This window comes from Tasmannia lanceolata, unplaced genomic scaffold (genome assembly GCF_043159265.1).
Source record: "Tasmannia lanceolata isolate RefF3 unplaced genomic scaffold, GAP_Taslan_0.1 ptg000006l, whole genome shotgun sequence".
Taxonomy (NCBI): Eukaryota; Viridiplantae; Streptophyta; class Magnoliopsida; order Canellales; family Winteraceae; genus Tasmannia; species Tasmannia lanceolata.
Window position 1 is genome coordinate 10,825,404 of NW_027518683.1, and position 16,930 is coordinate 10,842,333.

The following is a 16,930-nucleotide window of genomic DNA, read 5'->3' on the forward strand; positions in this document are numbered from 1 at the left end:
TAAATAGACTTTTTTTAAATCTTTCAAAATATCGTTCAAACAACTTTAAAACCTTGTTTTCAAAAGGATCTTCCTCTAGAGTTAGGAGTTTGTCCTAGATAGAGAGTTTTAGAGTTAGGAGTTTGTCTTTTGTTGTGTGCTTGTTGTGTGTTTGTATTAGAGTTAGGAGTTTGTCCTAGCTAGGAGTGCCTCCGTCCGGTTAGTTGGCGATTCACATCGCCGACTGATGACTAGGTCTTAGATACGTTAGCAATCCTATTGTTTTCCTCAGGGCACACAGCCTAGTTACACATAGGTTGTAGGAACCACCTGCATTAGCTTAGGGCTAACCTGCATTTAGTTAGGGCATATAGGGTGTCCTAAAATCTACAATCCACTGGAATTTAAATAATCGTTCAAGAAGCTTTAATAACTAGTCCGGTCTTTTAGATCGAGTCTAAGATAGAGGTCTAGGTGTCTTAGGCATCATAGCTTAGAATAGGCGCGAAGAACTACGTTGCCTTGATTCTCGTGGAGGCGGGGATACGTAGGCTTCTTTGGATGAATATCAGACCATCCGAGGACTCGGGCTAAATCGGTTTAGAGTCTTAGGATTTGTGATGCTGTTATATTGTATATTTTGTTGTGTTTTCTTACTTTCTTGTACTGATCTTATACCTTTAGTTATAGCTTGCATGTGTTTGCACATCAGAACTTAGACACCAGTTAGGTATGTCACCCATAACCTAGTTATCATTAGGTGACATTTATTTCGGTTCTTTTGTGTGTGCTTATTTTCATCTCCGAGACATGCATGATTAGATAGACGTTTTCTCGGAGATGCGTTTTCTCATTTCACATGATTTTTGCTTGAAACTCTTCAAGGTTAATAATAAATGCATAAGAGACCAAGTGTTCGCACTCGGGCGAATTGGGGGCGCTCTTCGGACCTTCTCCATTCGTCATCAGGCACAGACCTTTTGTATCTCTGGTTATCCATTGCAAACAGAGCATTTGTTTTGGTTCCATGGCGTGTCCATGGATGACGACTCTGAGTTATTTTTAGATACATCTCGGTTTCGAGCCTTGGCTCCTGATTAGGATGTATCTCTTTCCTTTTATATCGCCACTCGTGCTATGCTGTGAGGGTGGCACCATTTCGAGAGTTCCTTGGCAGAGCTCTCTTTCGTTGTGGAGATCTTTGAGGATTGCAGGAGGGATCTCGCGTCCCTCGGCACCGTCCTCGGATCGGGGTCCACAATAAGGCATGGTTAAACTCCCTAAACCTCCTAATGCCCAAACCTCCAAACTTTATAAGAACACATACATCGCTCCAGTTCACCAAAGAGATGCCTTTCTTCTCCTCATTTCCACCCCACAAAAATCTACGCTGGATCTTTTCAATACGCAAGGCAACACTAACCGGGCACATAAAAAGAGACATAAAATATATAGGCAAATTGGCCAATACAGCCTTAATCAATACCAACCTACCTCCCCTAGACACAATATTTCTCTTCCAAGTATCCAACCTTCTCCCAATCTTCTCAATTATCGGTTCCCAAACAGTTTTATCGGGTTTACTAACTCCTAAAGGTAAACCAAGATAAGAAGCGGGAAGGTAATCAAGATCACACCCTAAAATTCCGGCCATCTCTAAAGCCTCAGCCGAGGGAATATTTAGGGCATACATTTTAGACTTGTGAAAATTTGATCTTTGACCAGAGATAAGTTCGTAACATCTTAAAGTAGCTTTCAAATTGAGCACTTGATCCTTATGAGGTTCACAAAATAAAAGGGTGTCGTCCGCAAATTGTAAGTGAGATACCTCTACATTATCACCCCCTATTTTAAAACCCTTAAACATCTCCAGACTGCTACCTTTAGCCAGCAATCTACTAAGAATTTCTGCCATAATTACAAACAAGAAAGGGGATAACGGATCCCCTTGCCTAAGACCCCGGGAGGATTTGAAAAAACCTTTGGGAGACCCATTGATAAGAACCGAGAACCACGCCGAGGATAAGCACATCCTAATCCATTGGCGCCATCTTCCCCCAAACCCCATTATATCGAGTAACATATCTAAACACTCCCACTCCACCCTATCATATGCTTTTTCCATGTCCAATTTACACAAGATCCCTTTCAACCCAAGCCTGCGATAATAATCAATAGCCTCATTCGCAATGAGGGAACAATCCAAAATTTGTCTTTTGGCCACAAAGGCACATTGACTATCAGAGATAATCATAGAGAGCACTCTTTTAAGGCGCTCCGCTAACACCTTAGCTAAGATCTTATACAAACATCCCACAAGACTAATAGGACGAAAATCAGAAACCTTGGAAGCCCCCACAACCTTTGGAACTAGAGTAATAAAAGTAGCCCCAGTACCCTTGTCTAACACCATGCCCTGATGGAATTCCCTAAAGAAACCTACTATATCTTCCTTCACATATGGCCAACATGCTTGAAGAATGCCAAACAAAAACCATCCGGCCCTGGAGCCTTATCTCTACCCAAGGAGAAAACCCCTTTCTCAATTTCCTCCTCCTCAAAAGGCTTCTCCAAAACTCTGCATTGATCCTCGTCTAGGCGCTTAAAAACCAACTCCTCCGGAGTCGGTCTTAAAGAACCATCCGACGAGTACAATTTCTAATAAAATTCCAAGATCACCCCAGTGATCTCATCCTTATCTGTGATCTTTTCACCCTCAGCCTCCAAGAACTCAATCCTATTACCCCTCCTCCTAACACTAGCCATGGCATGAAAATATGCCGTGTTCTTATCCCCTCCTTTAGCCATTTAACTCTCGACTTTTGTCTCCAGGATATTTCCTCATGCAGTAGTATACCATTGTGCTCCGCCTTAATTCTACCCAACTCCTCTCTCAAGTTGCTGTTCCCATTCCCCTCACCCTCAAGAAAATTTATTTCCCCTATCCTACTCTCCAACCATCTCAAACGATTTTGATCGAAGGCTCTTTTCTCTTTTACCCATTCCCGCAACTTTTTCTTCACAAATCTGAGCTTACGACCTATTACCACATCTGAAGGCCCTTTCGATTTAATAAAACTCCACCATTCCCCCAACCTTTCCTCCATACGAGGAGCTTGCAACCATGCAATCTCAAATCTAAACGGAGGACGACCCCAAGATTGAAGCCTAGGATCTAAAAGAATAGGGCAATGATCGGACACCGAGTGAATCAGGGATCTTTGATACACATCAGGAACCAGATTCGACCAACCGGGACATATAAGAAACCGATCAATCCTGCTCTGACTCTCGCCTCTATTCCAAGTAAAACGAGCCCCAGATAACGGAAGATCAACTAACTCATGGTTAGCAATGAAATCATCAAATGCTACCATGTTTCTTGTTGTTCTCCTACAACCGCTTCTTTCACCTACGAATCTAATCTCATTAAAGTCTCCTCCTATGCACCATGGAAAGACCCACCGGTCCCGAACCACATTTAATTCCTCCCAAAACCTTCTCTTTTCCACCCTTAAGGAAGGCCCATAAACCCCAGTGAAAACAACCTTTGATGCATCCTCCACCCGTTGGAGGACAACGGAAAGTGAATGATTTCCATTGGAACCCATATACGAGAAACTTCAATCCCCCTAACCCCAAGAATCTTCAAGGTAAACCTATCTATTACTTCTAGTTTTGTTTCCAAAATGCATATCAGAGTTGGTTTTACTTTTCTAACAAGGTCTTTGATTTGGGCCCGTTTTGCCAGGGCCCCCAATCCATTAATGTTCCATGAGAGAATCTTCATAATGAAACAATTTTGATGAATTTCCTCTCCTTTCTTCCACTCAACTTCTTGGCAGATGGAGAGACCAACACCTCCACCTCACTCGTTTTTCCTTCGTAATTTATCTCGGATTTCATTCTCGCTAACTCCCTAAGCGACTTCTTAGAACACTCAGCAAAACTAGACTTCCTTGACTCATCCCCCTCCACCTCTCTAATTTCAGCCGACTTTATCATCTCACGGTAATTTTCCACCGGGCCTCTATACTTCACTCCTAATTTTTTACTTACCTCAATAGTATGATCTACCATTCTATCCACCTCTCTAGCCCTCTTTTCTTCAAATAACCCTACACTACTCTCCAACCCTCCCACAGAAACACCCCTAATCAGGGAACAAGAATCAGGATCCCTTAACGGATGTTCCAAATCAAGTGCTATGCTTCTAGTGTAAGCGCCATTTAAATCAGAATATGGTAATGGAATTCCCGGATTTAATCTGTCAACACATTCATAAAGGCCTCTATAGCCCAAATCAGTTCTCTGCACATCAACACAAGGAGAAGAAAATTCATTAGCCAAAACCAAATCAAAGGAACTCATACCTTCGACGGACATGCCTCTAGGGGTACAAACCCCTAACCCCAGTTGAGGTCTGATGAATTGATCCCGATAACTCCCACCCTCTTTATCTTCTACGGGCGAACCGCAAGGGCTACAAATATCATCTTCCATTTGAAACCTGATTGCATGGTTTCGATCATTTGCACCTCCTCTGCCTAGAGGATTTGGACTCCTTCCCTCGCCCAAACAGAGATCTCCACCCGTAACATCAGAAACCTAATCTACGCATGATGATGCTATGCAAGTTGCAACATTAATTCTATGGAACACAACTTCCGTAGAAATATCCTTCTCGACCTGATAATGGCCTCCTCTTCTCGCTCGAGGATCTCCCTGGTTCAATATAGAGGAATCACCCCCCATAACCTCCTTACCACCAATTACACTTTCTGCCCCAACAGATATCTCCCTCCAATCGCCAAAACTAAGTTCCTGAGCATCCGAAGTTTCGATCCCTATCCCAGGAGGCGATAAACACTGGTTTGGAATAGGAGAGAACTCAATCAAAGGTGGAAATGCAATCCCGTGGGACAATCCCCTGCTTCTAGAATTAGAAGGGGACTTGGGCCCATATGCATGACCCACATTGGCTTTCAGAGTGCTGACTATATTATCCACCATTTGGATCAAATGATTTCTCAGCCCATTTAATGGTACATCATAGGGTCAACAGATTCTAACTCATGTTCATTTATAGAAGAGTCCACAATAGGCCTCCTACCTGCCATAGGGAGATCCAGCCCATAAAATCTCGGTAAATCATGACTGGCCAAACCGGTAGGCTGATTGCAAAGATAATCATCACCAACCCCCACACAGCTGTCACCCACAGACGCAAATCCCGAGATCTCCTCCCCCCCACTTCTCTCCGACTGGCAATTAACATGTGTTTCATGAATTTGATTTTCAAACTCATAGCTCTTTTGCGCCCCAAGCCTATCATTCGCCATAGATCGAACGCCCTCTCTCTCCTTGCTAGTTTGCATCTCCACCATCTATGTCCCCCTCTCCAAACTGCCTTCAACACTCCTGGAATCTCCATCGATGCTAAAATCCTCCTCGGATCCCTCCGAACTGCTCCGATCCGACAATGATGCATATACCTCCTTATTGGATAATGCCGATTCCTTCGAGCTTTTTGCCCACATCGTTAAACCCTCAATACACACCGGGATAGACACCACCATCGGACATTCCGAACTGGTCGCGATACGCAAGCTAGCCCTTTGATATCCCCTTGCAGCTCTACATGATTCATCTATTTCGATTACCCTGCCAATTTTCATGCCAATTTTCTTAAAGTTTTCCACACACCAAGCATTAGGAGGAACTCCAGAAATACTCCACCACTCCGTCTCTACCAAGTTTTCAAACTTCTTCCGACCAGGTACTCAGCTCCACAAAAGGCGAATTCCTGGCAGAAAACCATGTAAGTTTTTTGTTCATCAAAACTGCCTCCGATTCTAGGATTATCATCACTTCCAATTCATCAAGTTTATACACCTTGATATACCCCTTCGAGGCCTTCCTTTGATTCAGCCAGAACTCCAACGCCTGCACATTACCAGACCATCCCGGTCCGATCCTGCCCCATAAGTTACGATTAGAGCCTTTTAAAGACACCAGGGGGACTACATCGCTACTCTCCGGTTCTCCAAAAACAATGTTAAGAGAAGAATCAGAGATATTTGTACCAGGATGTCCAACGATCTCCTCATCAACAATCCTTTGAGAGTTTGTAGCATTATGATTCGGATCCATCACCTTTCTTGCTAAGTTAATGTCAAAAGACGACCAAATTTTTCCACAACACCAACATTCTACCCTTCTCTTGAAGTTATGAAAGCTACATTTACAACACTTCCAGTCTCCAAGGTTATGAGATCCCCTTTTTTCCCACATTTGATCAACTCTCTTTGTCCTACGATTCCTCTGGATCAGCCATGGAGGCTCCATTCCTCCAGATCAGCTACTATAGAGGTAGAAATCTTTCTCTCTGTGTTTGAACGAAAGAGAAAGATGCAGACCTAAAATCCCCAAAACGGGAGATGCAACCAAGGAGAGGACGAAATTTTGGGCCAAAGATTCAATTTCTGAAAATGGCAGACAATCTTGTTTCTCCTCCTCTGGAACAAACGAGTGATACAACCCAATAGCAACAAGATGCCGAAAAATCCACAAGCAGAGGATCGTTGGGGAGGACAAAACCCACGATGGAGAGAAGAGTGCTTGGGCGAGATTTCTCAGAATACAAGATCCAAATCGTGCCGTTCGAGCCCTCTTTTATTGAATTAAATGAATAAGACAAAATATGTGGAAAAGTGTGCCTATGTGGCTGCTCTCTCTTGTAACAGCCACCTTCTGCGATGTTCCCTAGCAAATCCCTATATATAAATATAAATGAACCTCCTTTCTTAACACACATCTTTATGTGTGTGCATGTTTATAATATAGCTTAGAAAAGTTTGGTAATATATAGTATGCATCCATGAAGCAGTGGACAGGGAGGAGAGAAATGAAAGGGAGAGGCAGAACATCCAATGGTTCATGGATCATTGGATCCATAGTACTACCAAGTTTCTAAATTATACTATACAGAAGGCCCACATTGAGCCCATTTTGATTGATTTGAACTAGTCAATCAAAATGGGCACGGTGACGGTGGATGGAAATTTATGTTTAAAATACCATTTGTACGTGTTATGGATAATATCTCCTCTAAGAGTCAATTAATTGCAGTGTACGTAGGTCATGCTCAATGATCAGATGGATATTTCCCAGACATATCCAACCCGAAGCCTAATTAGGGTTTTTTTCCCAGGTCATCTTGTCTATTCTAATCAAGGGGAGCCATGATTCAGCTCACGTCTTATGGGAGATCTTATGTCATAACCCTTACATGATACCATCATGATCAAGACCTTTAGTTCATTTCTGGCCATAGTTTAAAATTTTCCTCATGTTATGGTGGACTCCCTCAAGTCGAGTCCCTTTTACCTTGGCTGCGTTTCGCGTTTTAACCTATAGAGTCAGTAAAAACTCTTTTGACTCTCTAAAATTATGATTTCATCAACCGAGTCCTGCCGCGTCTACCACCCCTCCTCACATCTAGAGGAGTTGAACCTTATAAGGGTCCTCATCTGACGGCACCGATCGGTATCCGGGATTCAATGAAAGTATGGACGGCAGTAGCTCTCCCAAGAGTTCCGAGTACTCGACCGCGACGTGCCACGTGGACTAGGAGATTTTCTTTACTGGCGTTTTGACATACGTCCGCGTTTTAAAACACTCTTCCTAGCCCAACAATTCTCTTCGTTTGACATTCCTAGCCATTAGAATAGTGGCCGCTTTTTCAATGATACAAATCAGTGATTTACTGGACCCCACCTTCCATGAATGGTCAAGATTGTCCAGCTGACATGGTTTTTTCAACTACTGCCAATGCAAATCTTCTTCCACGAATTTAAATACGGTTGTGGGAAGCAATCTGAGCAGTTTGACAATTAACATTTGATTGATCTCTTGGCTTTATTTTTCATTAATTAAGCAGCAAGTTTGGGGATTTTTTGATGTAGCACCAAAGCCACCTTGTTTCCACTTTCTTCTTTCTGTTATGCACCTCTTTGAGCTTCTACAGTTATTCGGCAATGGCTCAAAACACGTCTTTTGATGTTGGAGTGATTCTCAATTTGGAAACTTGGGTTGGGAAGATGAGCATGAGCTGTATTTCAATGGTGCTCTCTGATTTCTATGCCACCCATAATTATAACACAACGTTAGTTCTCCACACAAGAGATGCCAAAGGAGATGTTGTGGATGCTGCATCTGCAGGTTTTTTATCTTTCATTCACCTCTTCTACTCTTAACTAGGTTCTATTTCTCTTTATTGAATTGATCATGGACAAAAAATCTCTTGCTCTTGACATTCTATACTACCCCACAGATTATAAGTATTCTCTTTTTCTATCTGAACTTCAGAACGAGGGGGATGGGGACCGTGTGTGTGAAATAAGACGTGAGCCACACGAACTTGGCCCTCTGTCGTTACTGTTCCATGGAAAAAAAATTTCATGGCTGCCATCTTATAGAGCATCGCAACGTGAGCCACGCGAACTTGGTCCCATGAATGGTCATCCCAGGCATAAGATAAAATACAAAAATCAGTGGTTTAAATTTTTTTGGCAGAACCCTAAATGAGGCTTCATGGGTCAAGGGCCTAAGATCATTCAATTAAGTTGCTCTGACGCTTGATCAACGGACTAATCACGTAAACCAGGTAAAAGTATCTTTTGGAAATGGGTCCTTTAGCATATGCCAAGTTTTAAAAAGTCAAATTTACATAAATGGTCAAAGAAAATTTTGGGTCCTACAGGGGACATCAGGGGCATATTCACATGTGAAATCCAAACGACAAATTCTTAAAAGACATTTATTTGGCCCATTGGGCCACGGCAACCACAACAATAGGATCATCCAAATGCCGCTAAGAAGACTATCGTCAGATGATCCTACGACTTTGATCCATATCTAGCCTCGTTTAAGGTTGTGCCAAGAAAAGCTAAACCATTGATTTTTGCAGTCATTTATCTTATGTTTGAGATGTCTGTTTTCTCTTAGACCAAGAGCATAGGCTCATCTTTTGATGTCCTACAAGATCAACGGTCTTGATCTCACATCCATGCCCATATACATCATTAGAACTGAAAGATTTCCCTCCACATTAGATCGTGAAAGTGACTTTCGTTGTGGTTTTCTGACAATAATATTGTTAAAAATGCAGAAGAAAGTCTTATCCTCCTTCCTAAAAGACACGAGATCTCATGCGAGATGACTAAAAAAATCAATGGTCTAGCTTCTTTTTTTTTTGAAATGGTGAATCATATTAGAATGGAAAGGGAAGCCCGAGGAGGGAGGATAAGGGCTTAGGGTCATGTGGTCAAAATCTTCTCAATGCCTTCTGGCTGGCCTTATGGTTGTTCTTTAGATCAGCAGATTATTAGGGTAAACCAGGCTGAAGTGGGGCGTAATAAGTGTCTTTTAGGCAAGGAGATTAAGAGTATCTTTCTTGTAAATATTTTCCTATGATTCTTTGTAAATAGAGCAATAGTTCAACAATAGTACAGTTAATAACAATAGTACAGTTATTCTTATCTCTTGTAAATAATAGCTGTAATAGTTCATCAATAGTACGTTAATGGCTTGTAAGGATTCCTTAAAATTAAATTAAAAATATTTTTTATTTTCATGAACCATTTGGGTGGCATTCAAAGAAGGCGAGCCACATGCATTTACAATAAGTAGGGAATGTAATAGACAAAACCCGGAGGTTCCTTGTTGCCTAGCAGAGGAGGCAAAATAAACTGTTGGATATAATATAGATGAAGGCCCGAAGGGAAGTGATCTCTGGCTTGCTTGAACCCAAAATTTGTGTATTGTTGCAAAATTCAGAATTAAAAGGAAACCGTAAAAAATCAGATTGCACTTATTATTTTCGTTGAAAACCCTTCACAAAATTTAGATTGTTAATGAAGAAGGAAGAATGGCTGAGTCGTGCCACATGGTCATTCTCCTTAAGAATTGTATCCGCCCCTACAGTGCAACCAGGATCGGTGAATTGATGCTCCAAGATAAAACTACTCTAACAGGCTCTTGTAGACGTGCATTCGCTTACTAATCCACTTCAAACAACCTTAGAACTGGGCTCAAACACCTATTGGAATGGAGGAGAGGAAGGAGCAAAACCGAAAGAGAGAAATCTGTATGCTTTTCTGTAAAACAATGTGTTTCTATTGGAGATGAAACGGTTCAAAAATAGTAAGAAAAAATAAAGGCCTTAATTGAATCTATTTAGGACTTAAAACCTAAAAAATTTATATTAAAATTAGTAATTGTTAATTAAGGAAAACCAAAAGCATTTTTGACCAAAAAGTTATTTTTTTATTTAACTCGGACACGGACCTCGGACCATGGCCCAACCCGACCCAAGCTCGTGTGTATGTTTATATGAACTTTGGTTCATGTAAAACTGAGCAACCCAACAGATTCCAATGCCCCCTGAAAACCAAAGCCTTTCCTCCATTGTACCTCTTATATGGAGGTGAATGTTCCCTTAACTTTCCAATGTGGGACTAAAATCTTGCATTGGAGTTGAACCCCACTCACATACAACTCTAGGTCATGGGTTCAAGTAACAAAGCACCACAAAAGTCAATACCTTTTGAAACTAAAATAAGATTCTCAATTTTGAATCTGCCCACCAATTTTGACCTAAAAAACTCACCTTTTTGACTAAAAATTTTCTGAACTAGACAAAAAGATGAAGAAAATGTGCCCTTCAATTACTATCGAAGGGCATATTTACTTTGTTTCCGTAGAAGTCGATTTTCTTATAGCGAAACTAGAAAATTCTCGCGAAGGGACTAATCCTATCCAAAAAATAGAACAAAACTTCCCTCCAGTATGGTTAGGAGGAAGTTCCTTCAGCACCTTCAAATATATACCTGTGTGCCTGTATTTACTAAAATACCCTTAACCCCTATTTCTTAGGATAGCAACACATGCCATAATTTTACTTGGCCACATATTTGTACTGAAGGAACTTCCTCCTAACTGTACTGGAGCGAAGTTTTGTTCCAAAAACTATGGGTTCTAGGCCCTTGTCATCACCGATCAGTCGTACCATATTGGTCCGGGTTAGTGACCTAATTACAACACCGGAAAGGGTGAGGCACCGGTCCCACCCTCTCAAAAGATCCGTCTCTGACTCTCTACGAAGGGGTTTCATTCATTCGTAGTAGTATTACCCAGTTTCAGTTTGTTCATAGTAAAAAAAGACATGAAAACAGCGACAAAGATAAGTTTGTAAACTTATTCTCAAAGATAATAGAAATCTTCTCATTTCTTGGTTGATTTGGTGTCCAACCATATAAATCTTGCTATGTTCTATGCTTTTGCTTAATTTTCTTTGCCTGTTCATGGTTTGATCAAGGTTTATGACGAATTTCTTTATCAAAATTAAAACTTTATATATATTGAGTTGTATTCTCTTCATTCAATCGCATGCAGCTCAAGACCTGTTGAACAATGTAAAAGTGAAAGCAATCATAGGGCCACAATACTCAGCACAAGCCACATTCGTGGTGGATCTCGGACAAAAAGCTCAAGTGCCCATCGTTTCTTCCTCAGCCACGAGCCCATCTCTCTCCCCCATCCGAACTCCTTACTTCATTCGGACTGCGCTTAATGACTCCATTCAAGCGAAAGCCACTGCTTCTATCGTTCAAGCATTTGAATGGAGACAAGTCATTCTAATCTATGAAGACACCGAATATGGAAGTGGTATCATACCTTATTTAACTGATGCCCTACAAGAGATTAACCCCCGTGTCCCATTTCGAAGCGTGGTTTCTACTTCGGCCACAGATGAACAGATCCTTGGAGAGCTCAAAAAGTTGGCCACCATGCAGACTAGAGTTTTTGTTGTTCACTTATCAGCTTCTCTTGGTTCTCACTTCTTTCCAAAGGCGAAAGAGGCTGAACTAATGAGCAAAGGGTGCGCTTGGATTGTTACAGATGGTATAATGAATCTCTTGGACGCCATGGATTCTTCCGTCATTAATTCGATGCAAGGTGTGTTGGGTGTTAAATCTTACATTCCCAAATCGAAAATTCTTGAGGATTTCACGGTGCGATGGAAGAGGAAATTCCGTAAGGAGAATCCCGACATTGAATGAGTTGAGCTAAGTGTTTTTGGTCTATGGGCTTATGATACAGTTCAAGCATTAGCAATGGCAGCAGAGAGAGTTGGAATCTCTAGGACAGGCCCAAGACTTCGCTAAGAGATACTTAAAACCCAATTTAAAGGCTTGAATGGAAACTTTTGTCTTGTGGAAGGGCCGTTGGAATCACCGGCCTTCCAAATAGTGAATGTGATTGGAAAAGGTGAAAGAGAGATTGGAAGAATTTCGCAAGTATCAACCCCAATTGGCAAGAAAATGTACTCCACCTCTAGGGATGATCTCAGAACTATAATCTGGCCTAGAGAAGCGAAGGTGGTGCCCAAGGGTTGGGCAAAGTTGAAGGTCGGTGTTCCACTGAAAGAGGGCTTCCAAGAATTTGTGAAGGTAGAACGTGATCCCAACACAAATAAGCCGATTACTTCACTGGCTACTCTATAGATGTCTTCACAGCTGCCATGGAGGCATTAGGCATCCCTTTCAAATTTGTTCCCTTCGAAAATGAAACTGGACAGAGTGCCGGATCTTATGATGATCTCGTATACAACGTCTCTCTTCAGGTCAGTTAAACTACAAACCATTTACTAGCATTTGAAACAACCAATTACTCCATAAGCTTAAGCTGTTGAAGTTGGTGTTTTTTGTTCACTTTTATACTTCAACACTCCCCCAAACGTAGAGGAGTGATAAACTACTTCTCAGTCCTAGAGACACTAGTTTCCTGATTTTTAGCCACTTCAGCACTTGAAGACGGTAGTTTATCATGAAAAAAAAATCCATGGTAGCCAAACGTGCCCTGAATATCAAGGAGTTGTTGGGTTTTGAACCAGGGGAAGAAGACCTGCAGTGAGGCCTAATTGGTTGTTTCACACACCATTTCTAGTTGTAGACCAAAAATTCAATTCTAAATCAATTCATGCTTAATAAAGATGTCTAATAATTTATTTTTGAAGGACAAAGATGTCTAAGAATTTAATTCTTGTAAATATAGAAATTTGCAACTGGAAATTATATATTTAACTAACCAATGCATTTGCTCAGAATTCTATCATTGTATTGTCATTAAAAACATGGAATCATGGATCTGTTTTCTTTTGCTTCTTTGGGGAAACACATAAGTATGACGCGGTGGCGGGCGATATAACAATCAGAGCCGACCGATTGCAGTACGTGGACTTTACATTGCCTTATTCAGAGTCGGGGGTGTAGATGGTAGTGCCGATCATAGATGACGACACAAAAAATGCATGGATTTTCTTGAGACCTCTAACTATGAATCTTGGTTGGCGACTGGGTTCGCCTTCATCTTCATAGGCTTCGTGGTGTGGGTTCTCGAACACAGGATAAACGATGAGTTCAGGGGGGTCTCATATAGCGAACAAGTTAGCCTAGTCTTATGGTTCTCCTTCTCCACGCTCGTCTTCGCACACAGTCACGCATCTCTCCTTCTAAACTCATCTATGTTTAATTACTTGGTTGCAAAAAATTTGCTGTTTTACTAAGGCCCTACTCGTTTAAGATTATCACACAATTGAATAATTGGTTTTGGACTCACAATCGATCGGTTGCCATAATCTTAAACCAAGAGGGCCTAAGTGTTTTGCTCTTAGAGTTAACAATCTTCCAATCATAATCTTAAACAATCATAATGCCCTCTTATTTTGGTAATGGACCCATTTCAAATTGGTAAGTAGTATTTGGTTTCTTGGTGTAGAGTTGTTATAACATTAAAGAAGTGGGTGCCCACTGCCTACCAAATCCCATTTATCTATTGGGAATGACCCTCTGCACCACCAGGAAACCAAACACTAATTACCACAACTCTACGAGTAGAATACTTCAATGCTATTACATATATTTACTACTTCAAGTCTAATTCACCACTACTCTAAAACAAAGCAACTACGTGCAACCAAATAGAGCCAAGATTGTTCTTGCTCCCCTGTAAAAATGAAATGATAGTTGCACGCACTTCATATGATAATAGCACTCCAGTCCTCACTTTATTAAGCAATTTCTTGAATTAGACATACATTACTGTGATTGTTTCAGAGGAGAAAATCGTGAGCAACTATTCTAGGTTTGTGCTGATCACATGGTTGTTCGTGGTTTTGATACTGACATCAAGTTACACGGCGAGCTTCACGTCAATGCTAACGGTTCAAAGGCTTGAGAGGGTGACCAATGTTGCAGAGCTGCAAAGGAACGGGGACTATGTGGGGTACCATGAGGGATCTTTTGTGAAAGGACTCTTGACGAAGATGAATTTCAAGGAATCAAATCTTAGGTCTTTTAAAAGGAAGTGGGAATGGTGGTGTTGCAGCTATCTTCGATGAGTTCCCTGACATAAATATCTTTCTAGCTAAGTACTGTACTAAGTACACTCTAGCGGGACCCACTTATCAGACGGCCGGCTATGGCTTTGTAAGTCTCTCTCTCTCTTCCCCGCCCCCCCCCCCCCCCCCCCCCCACTTCAAGATTATCTCTCCCTACAGTACTTAGGTTTTGAAGCTCCATTGGAAGTAAAACCGTCCTTTCATGGCGATGGAAAAACTTAAATTTCGGTTTTGGTCGTTCTAGGCCGAAATCCCGGTAATCATAAAAAAAATTATTATTTAATTGTGTACGAAATTTAGGTCAAAATTATCGAAATATCGGAATATTTGTATATTTAAAATAAAAAATCAATTTCTCGAAATTTCGGCCGAAGTGTCCGAAATTCGGAAATTCCAGGCCAAATTTGGTAAAACCCGATATCTCAGATCTCGCCAAATTTCAGTTTCGGTCTCAACCGAAATTGGCCAAAATTTAAAACCATTAGTACCCTGATTAAAGCTTATTCTAGTAGAGGGGATACCAACTACGTTAAAGAACTTCACAACCATGGAAAAACTTAAAAGTATTATGATTAAAGCTTATAGCAGAGGGATTACCGACTGTGTTAAAGAGCTTCACAATATTACCCGAGGGAAGAGACGACATCACATATTGGCAGGGTTTGAGATTAGGATTTAGGGTTCTATGCGATATTTGAGTTCTCCCTTATTTTAGCTTTTGGTTAGTAGTTTTTTTTTTTTTTTTGCTCTTCTACTCTCAGCTGCCAAGGTATAATAGATCTTCTAAAAAATGGATGAAGAAATTTCAGAATTTGTGGGTTTGCTAGATTTGATTAATATTTGTTTTGGGAGCGCTGCAAAATAAACTCAAGAATTGCTATAGAAAAAGGATCTTATTAATTTCTATCACACATTTAAACATAATTTTTTTCGTTAGTAGTTTCGCTTTATGTTTCTGTCATAAATCTGCTATTTTATGTTTCTATCTAGCACACATTTAAACAGAATTTTGGATATTAACAGTTTGGCAACCGCGCACACAGACAAATCCGTCTTTTAAAACCAAAACGTATCAAACTTTTTGTACTGAGACAACTTGTCCCGTGTGTCAATTTGTAAATTTTTACGGATGAAATGAAATAGTTACCTTCTCAAAAAAAAAAAAAAACGTATCAAACTCGTTTTATTCATCGAACATATTTTTAGCGTTTCCATTTATTTGACGGTTCTATTGACGAAGTTTTTTAACCAATGCCGTATTAAACCTGAATTTTCCTGTTCCGTTTTTTTTTGTTGTGCCGTGTCATGTTTTGCTGACTCAATATTTACAATCTCACAGGTCTTCCCAAAAGGTTCCTCTCTAGTCCATGATGTTTCCAAGGCAATCTTAGAGGTTACAGAGGGAGAAAAAATGCTGCAAATCAAGGAGAAATGGTTCAGACCTGAACCTACTTGTCCAGACAAAAGCACCACCGGGAATTCAAACAGCCTAACCCTCAATAGCTTCGGAGGCCTCTTCATAATAACTGGAGTTGCTTCAACCTCTACCCTCTTTATATATCTGGCTCTCTTCCTTTATAAGAGTAAGGATGTTTTCATGAACCCTGATAACAATCACTCCATTTGGCAAAAGTTGGTTGCAATTTTCAAACACTTCGACCAGAAAGAGCGCCCCTCTCGTGCTTCAGAGAGTGACAAACCAGAATTTAAAGGTGATGAAACTTTGCCTTCCATTAACGGGTATGATGTAGACTCGATTTCAGAAGAAAATGCACCCTCTTTTTCTTGTTTTTCAACACCCAATCGAGTCGAACATGCCTTGGACGGATAAGGGTTCTGTAAGCCAGATTGAAATTAGGCTCGTCACCTACTTGAATTTGTCTTTGTAATGCTAAAGTAAATCAAATAGGTTCAATTGAAATAGTGGAAAATGCATGTATTCATGTGTCAATACACTAATTCCCTGTAATATGATAGGTTTTTAGAATGTAAACTTTACTCATGTATTCAATTAATATTTTTTTTAGTTTCATCTTATTTGCAAATGAGACATTGTAAGTAGTCTCTTTGGAAGTTATTAGCTAAATAATTTTAACATCTCTCCCCTTAATATTTCCACATTTTCTTTTAAAAGATGATCGTATGCACAACTTGTCATCTGCCCATAGAGCTCTCTCCCTTTCCCTCTCTTACTCTCATTAGACCCGAGGCGTAACATGAACACTTATTTTTCGATGATCTGAAAATCTCATCAGCATCCATGGAGGTATATCTTATTTTCTTCTTCTTCTCTTCTGTCCTTTTCGCCACAACAACTGCCTCTTCTTCCTCTTCCTTCGGCCAAAACATGCTGCAATGCAGAGGCCAGCGGAACGAGAGAGAGAGAGAGAGAGAGAGAGAGAGAGAGAGAGAGAGAGAGAGAGAGAGAGAGAGAGAGAGAGAGAGAGAGAGAGAGAGAGAGAGAGAGAGAGAATTCCGTCAATTTTT

At 40.7% G+C, this 16,930-nt stretch overlaps 1 protein-coding gene and 1 pseudogene across 1 annotated transcript; one reads left to right on the top strand and one right to left on the bottom strand.

Annotated features, from left to right (window-relative positions):
- Positions 1 to 2,433: 2,433 nt before the first annotated feature.
- LOC143878724 (uncharacterized) lies at positions 2,434 to 3,590 on the bottom strand. Its single transcript, XM_077380971.1, has 2 exons — positions 2,724 to 3,590; positions 2,434 to 2,637 (listed from the first exon to the last, which is right to left on the bottom strand). Exons 1-2 carry the CDS (start codon positions 3,588 to 3,590, stop codon positions 2,434 to 2,436), a joined length of 1,071 nt encoding a protein of 356 aa, XP_077237086.1.
- A 4,428-nt stretch (positions 3,591 to 8,018) lies between these two features.
- On the top strand, positions 8,019 to 16,274 carry LOC143878725 (glutamate receptor 2.8-like; annotated as a pseudogene).
- Positions 16,275 to 16,930: the final 656 nt, after the last annotated feature.